Here is a 20970-nt window from a genome sequence, read left to right as displayed (position 1 = left end):
CCCCCTTACCAGGGTCGAGTACTACTTCAATATCTTAGCAATGAACTGAAGTTAATGCCATTTATGTGAGTTGAGGTAAGAATATGTGATTGAATCTCACACACACACACACACACACACACACACACACACACACACACACACACACACACACACACCTGAAGAAAACTCACCTCATAGTCCTATCTTTTTCTCAGTTTTTTTTGTTCTCAAAGAATACCTTGTAACAATTGCATGCACCGGAATCCAGAGATTTACTATCATGAAAGCATAGGTAAGAATGACAATAGTACCTTGTAACAATTCCATCTAGAGATAAGTATTATGAAAGTGTAGGACACATACATCCGACCTTTTGCCAATGCGTCTTTTCATTTCTATTCTGAGAAAAATCAGAATACTTTCGATTTCATTTCTTGTTGTATTAAAGTAAAAAAAATATATTGATGAGCTATATCCCAAAGTTTCAGTAAAGTAGGAGAAACAGTCTTGAATTCAACTTTCCCCCTTGAAGAAACAATGCACATAAACAAAAAAACACTTCTTTCTTTTAGAATGGACAAATCCGAAGATGGCTGACTGTATAAGGAGAGTGTAGTAAAATGGCCAACATAACTTGATATTAAGTACAGCACTGTAGATTGCAATTAAATGCATTCAGATTCTGGCCCCTGATATTTGCTCCCCATAAATCTGTCAGCATCATCCCCCCCCCCCCCCCCCCCCCCCTCCTACTGAGATCACAATATTCATCTCATGCCGTTTCTCTAAAATGTTAAAACCGTCTTGGTATTGAAAGTTCGCACCAGTTTCAAGATGCCACCTTCCATATAAAGGTACCACACATACTGGTCGAGCCACTTTCAGACTGAAATAAGGAAATCCAAGAATATAGAAATCCAAGAATATAGCAAAAAAGTTGACACGTTCCTGAACACTGTACTGGCATCTTTTTTCTTTCTTTCTTAATTTGGTGTTTAACGTCGTTTTCAACCACGAAGGTTATATCGCGACGGGGAAAGGGGGGAGATGGGATAGAGCCACTTGTTAATTGTTTCTTGTTCACAAAAGCTTGCATCTTCTGATTAAACGCAAAAGACCCTATAAAATTAAAGCCCTTCAATAACGAACAACTGCTGTCAAAAAAGTAGTAGAACAGAAATAATGGAAACTCTCGGGACTCGCCCATGGCAATTGGCTCATTATATATATCTGATTTTGTAACAGTTGATGTTTCAGCCTCAATGTTTTCCTCAGTGTTTAGGTTGACATACCCCGTGTAAATATGTATGTCGCACCAATTATCAAGGCAACTCCAGATTACAGGCTTTATTTTTACAAAACAAGCGTTTCTGCAGAGATCATTGGTGCAATTTTTTTTAGCCCATTTGTATGTTAATGGTGATGTTTTGTAATTATGCAGGCTCTGGGTTTTTCTCCCAGTAGACTGTTTGACATGAAAATGTTTAACACACAACCTGGTATTAACTGCAAATGCCTGTGTACAATAAATGAACTTATAACAATGCTTGCAGGTGACAGGAACATACAGATTTATTGGCAGATCAGCCTTCCAGACCATTATAGTTAAGTCCCTTTCATCTCAGCTGAGGAGAAAAAAGCTGTTTGTTTTGAGATTATCTGTAGCAAAACAACAAAAAAACACATCTACCTTTCTAATCTACAACAAATAAACAAACAAAGTCTATCTGGAAAGTCTATAAATCTACCACTGTGATCAAGTTCCTCTGCATGATATGAAAAGATGGCAGCTGTCTAAACAGTGAAGTTCTGCATACTTTGAAATCAGAATGCGAATGAGACACCACTGCAGAAGGGGTCTAAGTCAACCAAAAGTGGGTGCATTCCCTGGATGTGCACTTCCTGTACGCATTTTTCCTGTATATAGGGAATGCATTGGGGTGCATTTCCTGTTGTGTTTCGCAGATCGCGCTGAAAGTCAGGTGATGCCTGTGGGGACATCGGTAGAATTTAATATTTTTCTATCCTTTTTTCTCATATTTTTCAAAGAGATTCAATCCAGTGTTGCAATTTGTATTGATTCCTCCTCTGAAATGTATGTTGGATGTCCTTGAAGGGGAGCACTGCTGAGATGAGTTACGCACTTGGCGCGAGATTGAGAGGTATCATACTTTCCTACCCGGGTGCATTTATTACACCCCCGGTATAGGGGTGTGTATAGGTTTCACTCGATGTGTTTGTTTGTTTGTTTGTTTGTTTGTGTTCGCATATAGATCTCAAGAATGAACGGACCGATCGTCACCAAACTTGGTGAACAGGTTCTATACATTCCTGAGACGGTCCTTACAAAAATTGGGACCAGTCAAACACATGGTTAGGGAGTTATTGGTGGATTAAGATTCTACAAGGACTTATAGAGGCACATATTCATGGTCAAAGGGAAATAACCACACTTGTTAGCAGTGCCTGCTCAGTTGGTGGCAGTGAGAATGCTAAGGACAGGGGTGTTTTTCCTACCTCAGAGGAATTTCTTGTTCCTAATGAATACAGGGAAAACGCTTACAATGAGTTCACCTACAGGGAATGCACCCAATTTTGTTCGACTTAAGATTCCCTTCTGCCCCAGTGGACTATAGCTGATGAGAACCATCTCAGCCGAGAGGCTGTGTGTTTTTGAGCAACCAGGCGTACACATGGTTCTTCCCCTGTGCCTTGAGCTCCTCGCCAACAATGGTCAGGATGGTGGAGTGATAGTTGTCCAGCCATGCGATCTGCAACGTGGTGTACAAGTAAGATTTAAAAAAATAGAGATGAGAAAGTGGAGGAGATTGGAAGGAGAAAAGAAGCGAAGAGAGGGTGCCGGGTGCGTGAATGTGTGCTGTGTGTGTGTGGGTGGAGGGAATAAAAGTGACAGGCCCAGGTTGTGGGTGGGTGTGTGTGGGTGGAGGGAATAAAAGTGACAGGCCCAGGTTGTGTGTGTGTGGGTGGAGGGAATAAAAGTGACAGGCCCAGGTTGTGGGTGTGTGGGTGTGGGTGGAGGGAATAAAAGTGACAGGCCCAGGTTGTGTGTGTGTGGGTGGAGGGAATAAAAGTGACAGGCCCAGGTTGTGGGTGTGTGTGTGGAGGGAATAAAAGTGACAGGCCCAGGTTGTGTGTGTGTGGGTGGAGGGAATAAAAGTGACAGGCCCAGGTTGTGGGTGTGGGTGGAGGGAATAAAAGTGACAGGCCCAGGTTGTGGGTGTGGGTGGAGGGAATAAAAGTGACAGGCCCAGGTTGTGTGTGTGTGGGTGGAGGGAATAAAAGTGACAGGCCCAGGTTGTGTGTGTGTGGGTGGAGGGAATAAAAGTGACAGACCCAGGTTGTGTGTGTGTGGGTGGAGGGAATAAAAGTGACAGGCCCAGGTTGTGTGTGTGTGGGTGGAGGGAATAAAAGTGACAGGCCCAGGTTGTGTGTGTGTGGGTGGTGGGAATAAAAGTGACAGGCCCAGGTTGTGGGTGTGTGCTGTGTGTGTGTGGGTGGAGGGAATAAAAGTGACAGGCCCAGGTTGTGGGTGTGTGCTGTGTGTGTGTGGGTGGAGGGAATAAAAGTGACAGGCCCAGGTTGTGGGTGTGTGTGTGTGGGTGGAGGGAATAAAAGTGACAGGCCCAGGTTGTGGGTGTGTGTGTCTGCGTGCATGCATGCATCAGTGTCTCTGTGTGTATACGAGAGAATAGAGAGAGAGAAAAAAGTCAGACTTTACATACGTTTTAAAATAGAAAGAAATGAACAGAGTAAAATTAAATAAATGTATGGAAAGTAAGACAATTTGAGGTGTTCGCTTTCTGTGGTTGTTTGGTTGTGTGTGTGTGGGTGGAGGGAATAAAAGTGACAGACCCAGGTTGTGTGTGTGTGGGTGGAGGGAATAAAAGTGACAGGCCCAGGTTATGTGTGTGTGGGTGGAGGGAATAAAAGTGACAGGCCCAGGTTGTGTGTGTGTGGGTGGTGGGAATAAAAGTGACAGGCCCAGGTTGTGGGTGTGTGGGTGGAGGGAATAAAAGTGACAGGCCCAGGTTGTGGGTGTGTGTGTGGGTGGAGGGAATAAAAGTGACAGGCCCAGGTTGTGGGTGTGTGCTGTGTGTGTGTGGGTGGAGGGAATAAAAGTGACAGGCCCAGGTTGTGGGTGTGCTGTGTGTGTGGGGGTGGAGGGAATAAAAGTGACAGGCCCAGGTTGTGGGTGTGTGTGGGTGCATGCATGCATCAGTGTCTCTGTGTGTATACGAGAGAATAGAGAGAGAGAAAAGTCAGACTTTACATACGTTTTAAAATAGAAAGAAATGAACAGAGTAAAATTAAATAAATGTATGGAAAGTAAGACAATTTGAGGTGTTTGTTTTCTGTGGTTGTTTGGTCTAAAATGGAGAAAAATCACACACACACACAAACAATTCATGACATGCTCAAGCGACCCACACCTCCAGAGAGAGACAAATCAGTCAGACAGAGACACACACATGTCCACCGACTAAGAACAGAAAGTGTTGCACCCTACCTCTTTTTCCGTCAACAAGGTGGGATCAATCATCTTCTTTTGGATGGGGACTAGAGTGATGGGCTCAAAGGTCAGGTAAGGCTTGTTCCTGTAGCTAAACTGCAATGACAAAAAGAGCAGACTTTTTTAGACGGAGAGATATAGGACAAATCTATCAATTCCTGCTATTAATTTTTGTACTGAGTAGTTTACTCATTCACTTCCCAAATTAACAAATGTAATATCATAGCCAAGTCACTATGAGTGGTGTTCCTCACTATGAGAAAACACCCTTCAATAGTCTCCTGTCTGCCCAGCGACCTTCCCCTTGACCCTGCTTGTGACCTCGATGTTTTATGCCCCCACAAGGGGCACGGTACTCTCTAAGCACCCAAAACCTCGAAGAGAGATAACTGGCGGAAACCTTCCTATTGTAGTCTCCTGTATGACGGCTTACTAGTGCCAAAACCTCATAATTGTAATTACTAATTTTCCCTTTACAATTACCATTTTCACATGTTAATTACTAATTTTCCCGGGGAAATTACTAATTTTTCCGGAAAAATTACTAACTTTCACCTGTTAATTACTAATTTTTAGTTTTGGCTCACTTCCTGACGGATTGCTAGTGCCAACACTAAAAATTAGTAATTTTCCCGTGGAAATGAGTAACTAACAGATGAAAACAGTAACTGACAGCGTTAATTAAAAATTTTAGTAATAAATTTTCATTTGATTAATATACTTACCCAACTCACATATAGCAATTAACCCTGGTTCAGTGCTGGTATCGCTGTATATACGCGTCCCCTTGGTAACAAGAAAGACGCCTCTAAAAAAGAGTGACCGAGACCCGTAAGGGTGTCTAGGCCAGCCCGGAAACGAGGCTGCCTTCCGTATGCGCGCGCATACTCCGCCATATGCATCATTCTAAAACGAAGCCCAACTCACTTCTTTTTTAGACATATAAAACCCCACAGCGGGGAGGCGGGAGGGAATAAACGATGTGAGTTGGGTAAGTATATTAATCAAATGAAAATTTATTACTAAAATTTTTAATTAAATTACATATCTTACCCAACTCACATATAGCAGATTGCTACTAAAGGTTGGAGGGCACTTTACCCAAATAGGAATCGAGATTTTGTCCTGCCTCTACCCGAGCAGGTAACCCAGAAACGCATCCTGTCTCAAGGCATAGAAATCCCTGAGAAAGACATCAATGAAGAACATTTCAAGAAAGCCAGTAAGCCGACTCAAGAACTTCCGCCAGGAGATTAAAATGAAGATCAACTAGAGTGGAAGCCCAATCTTTTGCCTCATGAGGCCTGGCTGTAGTAAAGGGCAGGACTGCCCTGACATACCCTGCCTGACTCTGCCACCAGCCAAGAGCTTGCCTAGCTATGGTGGAGACCCACTTGGCTAACGAGACTTTCGACATATCTCTAAACCGTACCATGATGAATGAGATAAAAAGAAGTTTCCGAGTCTCCAAACGAGAGTGCACAGTCCGAAACAGAAATCTGCTGAGGGCTCTAACAGGACAAAAATGTACATCAGGATCTCCAAGAGCAATAAACTTGCTCAAGAGAGGAAAGTTGAGTCCGCGCCACCCGAAGAGAGAGGACTGACTGCTCCCCCCCCCTTTTAATTCCTTGCCAACACTTGAAGGCATGCCTAAACAATGTGGCAGTCTATAAAGCTAAGGTTGACTTAAGTAAGTCATAACCTCCACCAAAGTCGATAGAAAAACTTTCTATCCTTAACCAGTGTTTAACGTCGTTTCTAACCGTTCAGGGTTAAAAAGCGACGGAGTTGAAAAATAAGAACAAGAGCCGTTAGAACCAATAATCTGAAAAGATCCATGCAAGCTAGAAAAATCATTGAACTCGAAATGATCAAAAGGCTAAATATGGCTCTGGAGGAGCCAGAATATTGCTAAAAGGTTTAAAATGTGCACGAAGCTGGATTCTCCAAATTCTGCTTACTTGCCAGAAAATTTGAAGGAACCCTAAGAACCGTAGATCAGTCTTTCTCCAAAAAGCTGTCCATAGCAAACCTAGCCAGAAAAACCTTCTGCATAGAACACAGAAACTCTGAACCAAATCCAGAGTTGAGGCAGAAGCCCCTAAGTATCTCAAGTGAACCCTTACAGCAGACATTCAAGTAATTCCAATGTGAGAAAGCAAAGATGCCTTCTTGCCAGCCTAAAGAGGTCTGGAAACCAAGATTGCAAAGACCCGTACTGTGCGACCAACAGGTCGCCCAAACTAACTCAAAAAGAGCCCTGTGAAAGCGAGGGTATGGAGCCCCAACCCAAAGTGGATAACAGCCAGCCTGAAGCTTTTCGTTTGGAAACGAAAAACAGCCAAGACCTGCCCTGCGCTTTCCTTTTACCGTGAGATTCTCTTAGTTAGAGAACCCGCGTGCCTAGAAGCGGGCTCAAAAAGAGACCTTTCAAACAAGAAAGAGATTAACCTCTAGCCAACAGAATAATACTTAAAGGGCAGAGGCTTACTCTCAGGTAAAAAACGGCAAAGTAAAATCTTTGTATATGAGTCCTGTCGGACCACAAAGATAACCTGTTAAACGTAACCGCCCGAGCGAGGGACTAAAAGCAAGTTTCGTTCAAACGAGCCAATCATAAAGAAAAGATGCCGCAATCTCCCAGAGCTAGGAGACCTTGATCTAACAGACAGTCTCTCCTTGCTATCGCCATCACCAAACCCGAGGGCGGTTCCATAGAACGAAAAACAAGAGAACCTAAGTCCTTAAGCTTGGAGTTACCCGAAGCCTACAGAAAGCGCTCCGCGAGTGACACGCTACTTGGGCGTAAGAAACAAGCTAAAGCACCACCACCACCACAGGCAAATAGTCGTGCGTTGCCCACAAATGTAGTGGTGACAAAGAAGACTCGCTTGCGAAAACTTCCGCAAGAACAAGATGACCCCGCCAGAGGATCTAAGAACTTAACACTCGAAGATTCTCCTCAGAAAGCTCAAACCAACTACAAAATGCCGCGAACCGCGACACAGCTGAAGTATGAGCCTCCCCATTTCCTCCTCTTGTTTCAGCATCATAACGAACATCGAAATGATGAGAACCAGTCACCCATCCCGATAAGGCAAAAACTTGCCAACAATCGGAAAAGTTTAGAAAAGTTTCAAACGTCATAACACCATGCCAGATCTCCATCCACCTGACTCACGCCAGCTGGAAGACTGGAAGAGAAAGTGAAAACAGCCTGTAAAAAAGGCAAAGGAACCGCAGAAACGGAACCAGAAGCCCAAAAGCTGAAAAGTGCCGACTACCAACACCACAGTGTTAACAGTAGAAGGATATCCCGTCCTGCACCCAGAAGTCACAGCCGCAAAAGCGAAAGCGCAACAGGCCGTGGATAAGTAAACATCAGGACCACCCGGTTGCACAGGAACACACCGGACGATCCCGTTGTACCTCGAACCATTTCAGCTGCGAGCGCCACTGCACTTGCTAACTTGAAACAGAACCTAAAATCAGTGCTTTACAGAAAAACAGGAGCACCTTAATCTGAACAGCCTTCATGCACCTCCGTGCAATCCGGAAGCTGACTCCATGCTAGACTTAAATTTCCAACAAAGAATCAGCCCTACTGCTCGCTTCCTGCCCCCCTGCTCGGTATCAAAGGTAGGAAAGTGACCCCCAGAGAGACTCGCATGGTCAACCCAAGAATCACCCAGCCCACCAACTTCCTGCCCCCAGGGCGGAAGCTTACGTTGCCTAGGGCTCTTAGCCGCTGCTGAACGTGCGCCAGAAAGCGGACGAACAGACACGGTTACAACACTTCACCGCACAAAGCTTGCTACCTCCTGCGAACGTACACCACTTTCACCGGAGAACCCGGCTACACGCAGCCCTTTGCCAACTCCAGGGCAAAGGACAACAATTCCCGGAAGCTGAAGTGAACATCCTGTTCCTCCGAACTTCCAGAAGTCATCAAACCGGATAGAGGTGGAGGAAGTAAAGCTTTGCTCTCAACCACCCCCTCCAGTCAAAACTTAAATGCCGTTTTCCGCCGCCCACGTCACTGCGCTGGACAACCTGAACGGCAAGTTAAGCTGGGTGTCGTCCATCCCCGTGAACGCACCCTCATATGGAAGTATCGTCGTTATCCTCTCCTTCATGCTCGCAATCGCAATCGGGAAGGTGACCCCCGCCTTTCGCGGTCCACCAACTTCCACAATACTTAAATGCCATTTTCCGTCGACCACGTCACTGCGCTGGACAACTTGAACGGCAAGTTAAGCTGGGTGTCGTCCATCCCCGTGGACGCACCCTCATAAGAAGGTATCCTCGTTAACCTTTCCTTCATGCTCGCAATCGCAATCAGGAAGGTGACCCCCGCCTTTCGCGGTCCACCAACCTTCACAAAACTTAAATGCCGTTTTCCGCCGCCCACGCCACTGCGCTGGACAACTTGAACGGCAAGTAAGCTGGGTGTCGTCCATCCCTGTGGACGCACCCTCAAATGGAAGTATCCTCGTTATCCTTTCCTTCATGCTCGCAGTCGCAATCAGGAAGGTGACCCCCGCCTTTCGCGGTCCACCAACTTCCACAAAACTTAAATGCCGTTTTCCGCTGCCCGCGTCACGGCGTTTGGACAACTTGAACGGCAAGTAAGCTGGATGTCGTCCACCACCGTGGACGCACCCCTTCCTGCCCCCTGGGCGGAAGCAGATGCCTTTCAACCTGACCACAGTCTACTGACGAGGCGGGAAGAATAGGAACATCTGTTCGCTTGTCAGGGCCCTTAGCACCCACTGACACCCCGACTAAGCGGTGGATATCAGCCAGTGTTTCAGAACTTTCACCTGGGATTAGACCCGAGGCTACTCCCTCAAGACAACGCTCACGTGGAGTACACATACCTTGTGAAGAAGGACAGACGCCGGAGACCGTGAACTCCCCACAAAAGGTCACAGCAGGGGACGAACGACCACTGTCCAGAGACGAACACACAGCAACCCCGGCCGGGAGAGCACGTAGTTCTGCCTTTGATGACGAAGTGCCAGCTGCCAAAGCAGAAACCTGTGAACTTAAAGTCAAAAGCAAAGAGGCCACGTCTACAGACGCAAGCCCAATAACATGTTTAACACCGAGCCCGGACTAATCCGTAGGCTTAAATATAAAATTTCAAAAATAAATTTTGATTTAATTAATATACTTACCAACTCACATAGATAGCATTAACTTCAGTTAAAGTGCTAGGACACTGAACTACGCTTCACCCCAAAGGGGAAGCAACCCCCTAAAAAAGAACGGCATTGACCTATAACCCAAGCTATACAAGAGTCGAGGTCATACCGTCACGTGACCTATCACGCGTGACCCGACCGCCGCCTATGTTAGAAACTCACTCCTACTGAAGTGATCTGTTCATTTTTAGGGAAACCCTAAGCAATAACTTCGTTTTGTGATAAGACATGGAAGCACTCTTACATGGCAACGTGGGGAAATAACTCTGAAACAAAAACCGTATGCCATATAAGGCATGGTCCTTGGTGATTATTTACACTACCGGTGTACTGCGCCTGCGCAGGATGTATACCGGTGAAACTCATTCCGTATTGAAACATATAACCCCTTAAAAAATTTGCGGGGCAGGCTGGGAGGGAATCCAATATGTGAGTTGGTAAGTATATTAATTAAATCAAAATTTATTTTTGAAATTTTATATTAAATTACATATTCTTACGCAACTCACATAGATAGCAGATTGCTAATTTAGGTGGTGGGCAAATGAACTCATAGTTAACATCTTGCAAGTATCTGGCCTGTAGCTACAATAGCTGGCAGACCGAAATTACTGTTCTGCCGAGCACCAGATACGTTCCCAGGAACACATAAAAAGACATCTTCTGCAGAAGATGTCTAGTAGATGCGTATTAAAACAGCGGGTACTTAAAATACCCCGCCGATAGAAAACTCATGACTACGTCCTTGAACGGTCAATAAGCTGCATTCATGACTTATGTAAGTCTCTCAGACTTGAGAACAGATAAAGAAGAGGCCTATACACTCTGACCTCTTGAGCCCGTGCTGCCTGAAAAGGGAGGACTGACTGCCCCCCCCCCCCCTTTTCCCTGCCACCACTGTAGGCATGCCTAATCAATGTGGCAGTCCATTTAGCTAAAAGTTGACTTCACTAAATCATTGCCTCTAGAAGTGTTGATGGAAATAAACAAAAGCCTTTGTTCTGGTGATCTAAACAGATCAGTTTGTTTGTTTATTTGTTGCTTAACGTCCAGCCGACTACGCAGAGCCATATCAGGACGAGGAAGGAGGTGATGAAGGGGGCCACTAGTCAAGCGAGTCAGAAATATATTTAAGCTCGAAATGTACAATTGGTTAAATATGGCTCTAGCAGAGCCAAAATATTGCAAATTGGTAGAATTGTATTATCGGATCTGGTTACTCCTGTTTCTGCTTATTTGTCAGAAATTTTGAATTAAACCTAAGCGCTATAGATCAGTCTTTCTCCAAAGAGATGTCTAAAGCAAAAACCAGACAGAAAATGCACTTACTCGCACTTCTCTCAGAAGCTACTAGAGTAAGTATGACGGCTTCCCGTATTTAGAATAACAAGGCTAATTTGTCAAGGATTAAACAATCCGAACTCAAAAACTCCGAAACTGGGAGCGAATCCCAAGCCTGGACTGGAGATTTGCTTTCAGCAAACCAAAGGGAGGTTCCCTTAATCACGCTGGCTAAAAAGAACCCAAGTGAAAAAATTTTGCGACCTAGCTGTGTCAGTGCAACTGATATCGCATAAAGTCTTAATTCAGAGACGTGGGAGAAAATTCGGAAAGCCAGGATAGGTGGTTCGCCACCCGCATTGAACGGAGAGAAGTGGAGTTAATTCTTTCCGTTAATAGTACATGTACGCCAAATGTTCCAAGCCAGTCAAAGTGACACAAAAACGAAGACGCTGAACCCCTATGAAATCTCTAGACCAAATCCAGAGTTGAGGCAGAAGCCCCTGAGCGTCTCAATGATTCCCGTACAGTAGACACCCGTGTGGCTCGAGTGTAAAAAAAAACAAAAACGGCGCCCTCTTGCCAGCCTAAAGGACTGGCAACCAAGATTGAGTGGGCCCATAATGTGCGACCAACAGGCCGCTCAAAGTAAAATTGAGAGTATTATCCCGGAACGGGGAGACGAACATTTAGCAGAAGGTGATAGTACCGAGAGGCAAAACTTCTACCAGCGGCTTCTCCAAATTCACCAGAAGGAGTAGAAGCGTGTAGCGAGATAGAGTCCAATCCAAGTGGACATTCCTGGCCGGCTGACTAGAGTCTGCCAAGACCTAGAGCCTCTCAGAAAGGTACCTCCCTGCTAATAAGATTTCGTGGTGGTAAAAGCCACATCAAAACCTCGCATGCTCGCTGTGGCAGTGATAGAGAGCGAGATGCCACCCCCTGCTTATTGAGATAAAAGACCACTGTGGTGTTGTCTGATTGAATCAACACATGTTATCCCCTGACAAGGGGAAAGAATTCCACAAGAGACAGAACTGCTTCCCTGGTGGAGAGAGAACCAACGGGAACGCCCTGTATGAGCAGTGGTGTGAGAATCCAAAGATTGGTTGTGTCTGTGAACCAGTCAAGAAAAGACACTAACATGTTCCGGCTCTTCATTTGATTGCTTAGAAAACGAAACCAGAGCCCCGAAGATCTGAATTAAATAAAAAGTAGCCACTTCCGATCTATTTTGTATATCCGAAGGTGGAAGTAAACATAGGCACGATCTATATAAGTGACCCAACAGGAAGGGCCCCAGTGCCTCCCTCAATAAAGTGAGAGTCCTAATCGCCCCTCCAGCCGCTGTGGGAAAACACAGAGGCAGAGAGAAGAGTGGCCGAACGCTAATACTCCAGTTGACAAGTGCCGAGAGTATGCAAGAAAGCGTGCTATTGTTTGCCCACTGAACCCTACCGCTAAATCGCCTCGAGGAGATAAAGTGGTGGGTATTAACTTTTGGCACCGTGCCACGCCGAGAAGAAGATAATAAACCAAAGCTGAGAAAGGCCAGCTTAGCGCTTTTCTCTGATAAGAAAAGCCGAGGCCTGCCGTGGGCTTTTCCTTTTGCTGTGAGATTCTCTCTGTTAAAGAGCCCGCGTGCAAAGAGGAGGATTCGCAAAGAAAACCCTCGAGCAAGGAAGAGATTTAAGTCTCACCGACAGAACAATACTGTCGGCCGAGGCCTTTTCCCAGACGAACAGCGAAGCTAAACCCTTTGAATATGTGTGCCGACAGAACACAAAGGCATCCCGTGAGTACGAAACCGCACATGGGAAAGAACGAATCAAAGTCTTGTACCAAGACGATAATAGAAAGAAGTGCGGCCACGATCTTCCACAGCCAGGAGATCATTGTTCTTGACAACAGACAGTTTCTCCTTGCTATGAACCTTAAGATGTATGATCGACAAGTACGGTGCAACCGGAAGCGGTTCCGTAGTACGAAGAAAAGAATAAACTAAGTTCTTAGGCTTGGTGTAACCTAGGCCTACGGATATCGCTCAGCGAGTGAAGCGTTACTTGAGCGGGTGACGCAAGCGAAAGCAACGCCGCATCGCTGCCCACAAAGGAAGTTATAGAAAAGAAGAAACATATGAGAAAACTTCCACAAGTTCAAATTCTAGAGCCAGACAAGAAAGCGTCCCTGCGTGTGTAAACCGCATGTGCGTACGACCGTGCCGCGACTGACATTTGTCCGGCTGAAACCTTAGCCAAAGAGGCCAGGAGTATGAGGACGTCTTTCACGCTAGAGTCGTTTCGAAAATCGAAAGGATTCAACGACCCCGCGACCGACCGCGAAAGAGATCGAAGAAGTGTCTCTGAAAGAGACGCAAGTTCCAACGAGTATCTTCCCGTTTCATCCAAACCAAGTAATGCGCCTTCAGAGTAAGCACAATGTTTTGTCCAAACTATAGACATCTTCCCTGAGATTAGCCAACTCCGGAGTGACCGGAAGCGGTGCACTCGGCAAAGCGTAAGTCTCAATAAGACTGTGATGACGACGGGAGAGAGCAAACTTGCGTGAATGAAACGAAGTGCTCGCTTCCGTAACTGGTCTGAGGCAAACCATGGCTGAGCAGCATCAGGAACCTGACCGTGTGCAGCCAGTAAAGGCACAGTATCCACAGGCAAGCTATTCTCAGAACCCGAAGTTCTAGCCAGCACCTTGGAAAGTTCGTAAGCAACAGAAGGAGACTCGCTAAAACGATATCCCTGAACTTCCGTTAAAGCAGGGCGGAAATCACCCACCACTGAGGGTGGTGGTGCCGCAGAGCTTGCCATAGCTGTCACCCCTTCAGCGAAGTACTTGGCAGACACCTGAGCTGCAGTAACCATAGCTGGTTAAAGTTTGAGTGACAACTTGACATCAACTTCCTCCTCAGAAACTGAGTGAGAATCGTCGAACTCCGAATCTGCTGAGGCTGGACCGTGAAATTCGCTGTGACAAGCTGCGTCACTAAAACGATCCACCACAGGCGAGGCTGATTGCAAAACGGAAGAACCGTGCAAAGCCTGCCCGAAAGCAGCTTCCTGCCCAAAAGGAGGAAGTTGAGACATGTACACATTCACCGAGACATAAAAGTCTGCCCGTGAGTACATCTGTCTCGTTGTCCGGTGTCGACCCCCCGTGAGTTCCGCCTCTTAAAAAGAGCGATAGCCTCCGGGAGAGTCGAACTTTCACTCCCCAGCCTCAGCGGGGGAGCTACTAGTTCCGGCCCAACTTGTTGTCCGGTGTTGACCCCCCGTGAGTTCCGCCTCTTAAAAAAGAGCGATAGCCTCCGGGAAAGTCAAACTTTCACCCCCCAGCCGCGGCGGGGGGGCTACTAGTTCCGGCCCAACTGGAACACTTTCACCAGAGAACCTGGCTACCGGTGAACCTGACTAACCTGTAGAGCGTGAACGCTCCTCGTATGAAGTAAACACACTCCTCTGCGTGCACGTCAGCCGAAGAGACTGTGCATGAAGGCGGAACCTCGATGCGTGACAACAAACTGCGTCGCCCACTCCCGCCGGGAGCGAGCGCAAACTCGACGAATGGCAACATGTTATACATTTGGGTCGAAAACATCTCAAAAAGGAAAGCAAACTATCTTTAACACAAGTAATCTCTTTCCCACTGCGTTTGCCTTGGCTGAAGTAACCTAAATTTAACCTGCTTCAGCACTGGCATGATTGGATTCATAGGGTCCAAAATTTACAGACATTCTTTCTTTCTTCTTTATATGTTGTTTAACGTCGTTTTCAACCATACAAGGTTATTTAACAGACGCAAAAGTTAGAGAAGCTGGGTCAAGAACGGAAATGGTAGTGCCTTTGCCTTTCTCTTTATGCGAAACGTAAAAGGAGAAACCTCAGCAGCTACTGACTAGTCTGTGGTTTCTAATTCTCCTTGTCAGCCATTGCTGACAAAAACCAGTCTGAGTTATGATATTGATAAACAACAATCAGACCGAACAACGGAGAAAGAAAGAAACGCAAGCAAAAGCAAATAAATTAGAACGAGCTCACCCAAACTTGTGCATGAGAAGCAGGGACCTGTAGACGGGGTGAAACACTGTCCAGAAGACAGTAGGCTAAAAGCCTGCAGCGTAGTGTGAAAAGCGTCCGAGCTACTTGGTGGCTGAAGTAGGAGTGAGTTTCTAACATAGGCGGCGGTCGGGTCACGCGTGATAGGTCACGTGACGGTATGACCTCGACTCTTGTATAGCTTGGGTTATAGGTCAATGCCGTTCTTTTTTAGGGGGTTGCTTCCCCTTTGGGGTGAAGCGTAGTTCAGTGTCCTAGCACTTTAACTGAAGTTAATGCTATCTATGTGAGTTGCGTAAGAATATGTAATTTAAACAAAGGTGGCCACTGCACCCGGTGTTCACAGGCGGTCACCCATCCAAGAACTAACCGGGCCCGACGTTGCTTAACTTCGATGAAAGGACGAGAACCGGTGCTTACAACGTGGCGAGGCCGTTGGCCGGCAAAATGGGGGTTCCGGAATAGTCACCAGTGTAGTACACAAACTGGAAGCGGACTTGTCTACCGGCTTAGCGGGTAAAACAATCAACACATCCAAAGATTTTTAGCAAGAGAATCTACAACAGAAACGGACATAGACCGGATTGTTTAGACTTCCTAAAAGCTTTCTAAGGAGAAAAGGGCACAGCAGCTACCTATTAAGAAGCTGCCCTCTTCTTAGCATTGTCAGCCATGACGGAAAAACGACTCACGAAAAAATTTCTGAGAAACATCGCAAGTCCAAAATACGGCCAACAAAACTGCCAAAATCAAGCAAAATACAAGGAACGACCTCACCTCAACATAGTTGTGAAGTCCAGATGACAAGAAGAGACCAAGAGGAACGAAACAAAGTCAAAAAGACTAAGTAACAAAGGCTGAAACAGCCAGAGCGTACATAAAATGCGACCAGTCCCACTGACGCTGAGTTTTTAGAATGATGCATATGGCGGAGTATGCGCGCGCATACGGAAGGCAGCCTCGTTTCCGGGCTGGCCTAGACACCCTTACGGGTCTCGGTCACTCTTTTTTAGAGGCGTCTTTCTTGTTACCAAGGGGACGCGTACAGCGATACCAGCACTGAACCAGGGTTAATTGCTATATGTGAGTTGGGTAAGATATGTAATTTAATTAGTAATCATAAGTGATAATGGGTAACACCAGGTTTTGGCACTAGTAAGCCATCATACTCCTGTCCGCCCAGCCGACCTTCCCCTTGACCCTGCTTGTGACCTCGATGTTTTATGCCCCCGCAAGGGGCACGGTACTCTCTAAGCACCCAAAACCTCAGAGAGATAACTGGCGGAAACCTTCCTATTCTTTCAAGCACTGTCAATGAAAAAAAAAAGAGTTTAGAGTGTGTACACTTGTATTCTACTAAGAACTATCAAATCTTCCAAAATGAACACACTTTACAGAACTGAGCAACACACACACACACACACACACACACACACACACACACACACACACACACACTCACACATACTCACACACACAAATACAAATACTGATTCTCGCAAACGATTTCTGAAACTTATATCTGTCACCGCGCGTGCACACACACACACACACACACACACACACACATATCTAAAATCAAATGTTACTAAATCCTGCACAAACCTTGGTTTCAGCCTTGACGACTATCATACAGTTCTCAATCCTCAGTCCAAAACTCCCATCCTCATAGTAACCTGGCTCTGAACAAATTACCAAACAAAGAACACCATCACATTTAACACCTTTTGACTTGTTGATTGCTTGGAAATAACTCAGAAATGTGTATAGTAAACTCATTTTCTGTGAATTGATGCCCACTCAGCCTCTTTGGGTTATATAAGAGGCCCACCCCCCCCCCCTCCCCCCCCTCCCCCACACACAACATAAAATAAAATAATGATAACAGTGATAAATAATCACAACAAAAAACATAGTATACAGGTAGCAGGCCTGGGAATGAGTAAAAGTGGTTTGGGCGTACTGACGGGAAAATTGTGTGTTTTAAGCATTTTTAAGGGGACACAAAGGCTCTTTTCTTACACAATTAGAAAAGGACTTCGTCGTAAATACGACGAAAGGTGTATCATTCCCAGGCCTGAGGTAGTCCTCAATACCCGTTTTAAATCAATAAGATTTTTACTCAAAAATCCCACATCTAAATCTTTTTGAAGCATCGCCAAAACATCCCAATTGATTTGACATTAAGGTACAATAAAGAAAACAAACTCACAGACACACACATCATAAATCACTGTGCAGACAGGCCTATTCTAAGCTAATGGTGAACTTTCATTTCGCAGTAAAACTAGTTAGGTTTACTAAAACAAGTAAAACTGCTTAGTGCATACAAGCTTATAAGCAAAGGTAACATTCATACCATCAGACAGAACCATGCCTTCCTCCAGCGGGATGTCGGTGAGTGTCACTCTGCTACTAAACCCACACGGACCTGTTGACAGATAGTACAGTTTGTACTTAGTTTCTGTGAACAGTCAGTAGTAAAAACAGTCAGTAGAAAAAAACCCAGAAAAAAACACAATAAAGCTGATTAATGAGGTCCACATACACACACACACAGAGCATACAAATCATGAAATTAGAACAGAAAAGCAAACTCGACAAAATCCACACCTCACCTTCATGTACGTTGAGGAAGGCTCCCACGCCGTGGCCTGTGCCATGGGGATAGTCCAGACCTACCTCCCACAGGGACGTGCGTGCCAGAGCGTCCAGCATGTGACCTGATTGACCATATATTACAAAGCTTGTTATTCACTACAGTGGAGCCTCCATTCTAACACCCCCTTTATTCAACTCTCCTTTTCACACCTTGGCTTTTCACATTTTAATAACCACCTGCCTCGTACAACTACCCAAAAGAATAGCCGACGAGTTCTTCCCTATATAATGCACCTTTCCATAACTACCACCTGTCTATGTAGACCATTTTTGGGTGGTCGCTATAGACATGTTCGACTGTATCTGCAAGTGGAAATTAACCTCCATTTGAAGACCCCCTCCTTTTAAGGTCCTAATTTTCTCAAATATTTTGCAGTCTTTAAAGTGGGGTTTCACTGTATCACCCTGTCGATGTCTTCATTGTTTGTTTGTTTATTTGGTGTTTTACGTCATTTTCAACCACGAAGGTTATATCGCGACGGGGGAAGGGGGGAGATGGGATAGAGCCACTTGTCAATTGTTTCTTGTTCACAAAAGCACTAATCAAAAATTTGCTCCAGGGGCTTGCAACGTAGTACAATATATGACCTTACTGGGAGAATGCAAGTTTCCAGTACAAAGGACTTAACATTTCTTACATACTGCTTGACTAAAATCTGTACAAAAATTGACTATATTCTATACAAGAAACACTTAACAAGGGTAAAAGGAGAAACAGAATCCGTTAGTCGCCTCTTACGACATGCTGGGGAGCATCGGGTAAATTCTTTCTCGTCCCAACCAATATGGGACTCCCCCTAACCCGCAGGGGGTCATGTCTTCATTCATAGAGACTGTACCAAGAGGGTGGGTCTTAAAAGATGTTTTTGTTATACTCTAATACATCTAACACATAAAAAGATTGTGGATCAGAAGAATTAGAAAAGACAAACCTTTGACTGTGTTGGGGAAGATGACTGTGCAGAGATTGATATGCCCCTTCAACACCCTGGTGAAGCAATCCTGTCAAACAAAGGAGAGATATAATCTTTTAGTTTCAGGCAAAGTTTATCACGGCAACATCAAATATGCTTTCAAATTCTGGTGTCACTGAAAATACTTAGGCAGTGGTAGATTATGACTCAATGAATTTATGAGATCCTAAAACAAACGAACAAACACTATCAAACAAACATTTAAATTATAGAAACATGCTTACAGGTGCTCCTACAGTTCAGAATTTGCGATCCAACCAGTAGCATAATAAAATAAAACCTCTGTTATAAGAACCCTCCATTATAAGACTCTAGGGCTCTACTAAAATGTCTCATTTTCTCAAACTTGCATCTTCATAGGGACAGAAAAAGCTACCTTCTTCCCAAGACTTTCTCTCTTTTCAGGCTTGAATTTCTCCATATTTGAAATTGAGGTACATTCACTGAAACCTCAGTTGTAAGACCCTCCATTTTAAGACTCCTTCTAAGACTGTTACAACAGTGGGACGTACAAGATCTCAGTCATTCTGCAATAAGCGCAGCTGGCTGATTACTACTAAACATGCAAACACCTGGATATAGTGCGACTCTGTTGCTGCTAGCTTTCCACTGGGAAGACACGACCCGAATTTTCCAGCAATGGGACAATAAAGTAATTGAAATGAAATCATATCAAATGAAGAAAGACCTGATTTTTCTAGCCTTTCTCTTCATTCATCGTGTCAGTAAATGTACCCCCATCATAAAGACTCCCTCTCTAACAAGATCTTCAAGTTTGAGGTGTTTTGAGGTCTTAAACCAGAGGTATTAACACTGTACTGCGCCTGGAGTCCGAGTCTGGAGATACGCGCGCGATATAAGACTTCATATAACATTAAACCTGTTCATGTGGTGATGGTGTTCCAAGGTGAACTGTTCTTGTTGTATCAGTGGTACCACACCTGAAAATAGGTGGAAACAGCAGAACAACATTGCAGAGTTGCACTAAATCATGATACTGCAACTTTGAAGCTGAAAGCTATTCCTGAACTAAATGGTTTGATGTACTTTAACCTACCCACAAGCTTCTTTTTGTTTCTTTCTGGCTCAGTGTGTGTGTGTGTGTGTGTGTGTGTGTGTGTGTGTGTGTGTGTGTGTGTGTGTGTGTGGTGTGTGTGTGTGTGTGTGTGTGTGTGTGTGTGTGTGTGTGTGTGTGTGTGTGTGTGTGTGTGTGTGTGTGTGTGTGGTGTGTGTGTATTTGTGCATGCGTGCGCATGTGTAAGGGCATGCGGGGTGTGCATGTGTGTAGAAAGTGTTTGTGTTCCAAGCATCTTACTGTATAATCACTGCAAAACTATCAAAGACAGATCCTGCATTAGAACAACAACCATCAAACTGCCACAGAGAGATCCTACAACAACCCCACCGTTACCCCAAGGGACTGAACGCCAGTTGTCATGTGGTCACAGCCCGGTCATTTTTCCACTTCTCTTCATGCACAATCCCAAATTAACAAAGCATACTAAGAAGCTGTCGATTTATAAGAAAATAGCCAAGTACAGTGGAACTCCCCTTCTGAGAATCCCAATTTCTTCCTTGCACGACCCTGCTTGCTTTCTCAAATGTTCAGTTTTTAGCGGCAGTAATTTTACCTCGGTTTAAATAATAACCCCCTCAATGTTCGGATTTTTGGGGCAATCTTAATATGGGACAGGGGGGTGGGGGTCCACTGTAGTCGTAAATAAAGTAGGGTAGACTTACAAGTACTGAGCGCCAGAATCTATCAGGTAGATTTGGTCTGTCGTCACTGGTCGGTCTGTCTCTGGCTTGGGTCTAAAGAAATAGACAAACTTTTGTGCTTTCAATTATGCAACCACAAAAAGTACAGAAATAAGCCACAAACTTGTTAATTGATTATTCTGAGTTAATCCACTAAAGTGGAATGATTCTTACCAGTAGCCACACTTACAATCCTTCTCAATAACCTTTGTGTGTGTGCGACATGAAGAAATCATGATGAAACAAACCTTTTAATGATATAACCAATTTGAAATAACTGTATGATTATGGGTTTGCATACCTGTGCATTTTCTTCATGTGTATGCATGCAGCTCAGTGTGTGAATGTTTGCATGTCTGTGAGCATGTGTGTAACTCTCTCTGCATGTGTGCATGTATGTGTGTGTGTGTATGTGTGTGTGTGCATGTGCGTGTGCGTGTGTGTGTGTGTGTGTGTATGTGTGTGTGTGCATGTGCGTGTGCGTGTGTGTGTGCGCACATGTC

General features: G+C 44.9%; 1 protein-coding gene and 1 pseudogene across 1 annotated transcript in view; both read right to left on the bottom strand.

Moving 5' to 3' along the window:
- Nucleotides 1-183: 183 nt before the first annotated feature.
- The window catches only part of LOC138981518 (xaa-Pro aminopeptidase 1-like), a 42158-nt gene continuing 21371 nt past the window's right edge, over nt 184-20970 (bottom strand). The window contains exons 16-23 of the mRNA XM_070354463.1: nt 20450-20521; nt 19590-19650; nt 18668-18737; nt 17693-17797; nt 17434-17505; nt 16680-16756; nt 4511-4609; nt 184-2753 (exon numbers count right to left, since the gene is read on the bottom strand). Coding sequence (XP_070210564.1) covers nt 2634-2753; nt 4511-4609; nt 16680-16756; nt 17434-17505; nt 17693-17797; nt 18668-18737; nt 19590-19650; nt 20450-20521 — 676 coding nt within the window. The 3' untranslated portion in view covers nt 184-2633. The remainder of the gene's footprint in view (nt 2754-4510; nt 4610-16679; nt 16757-17433; nt 17506-17692; nt 17798-18667; nt 18738-19589; nt 19651-20449; nt 20522-20970) is intronic.
- LOC138983426 (5S ribosomal RNA) lies at nt 15396-15514 on the bottom strand (annotated as a pseudogene).

Source organism: Littorina saxatilis, linkage group LG12, assembly GCF_037325665.1.
Source record: "Littorina saxatilis isolate snail1 linkage group LG12, US_GU_Lsax_2.0, whole genome shotgun sequence".
NCBI lineage: Eukaryota > Metazoa > Mollusca > Gastropoda > Littorinimorpha > Littorinidae > Littorina > Littorina saxatilis.
The sequence above is the reverse complement of the archived record's forward strand: the minus strand, read 5'-3'. Positions and strand labels throughout refer to the sequence as shown.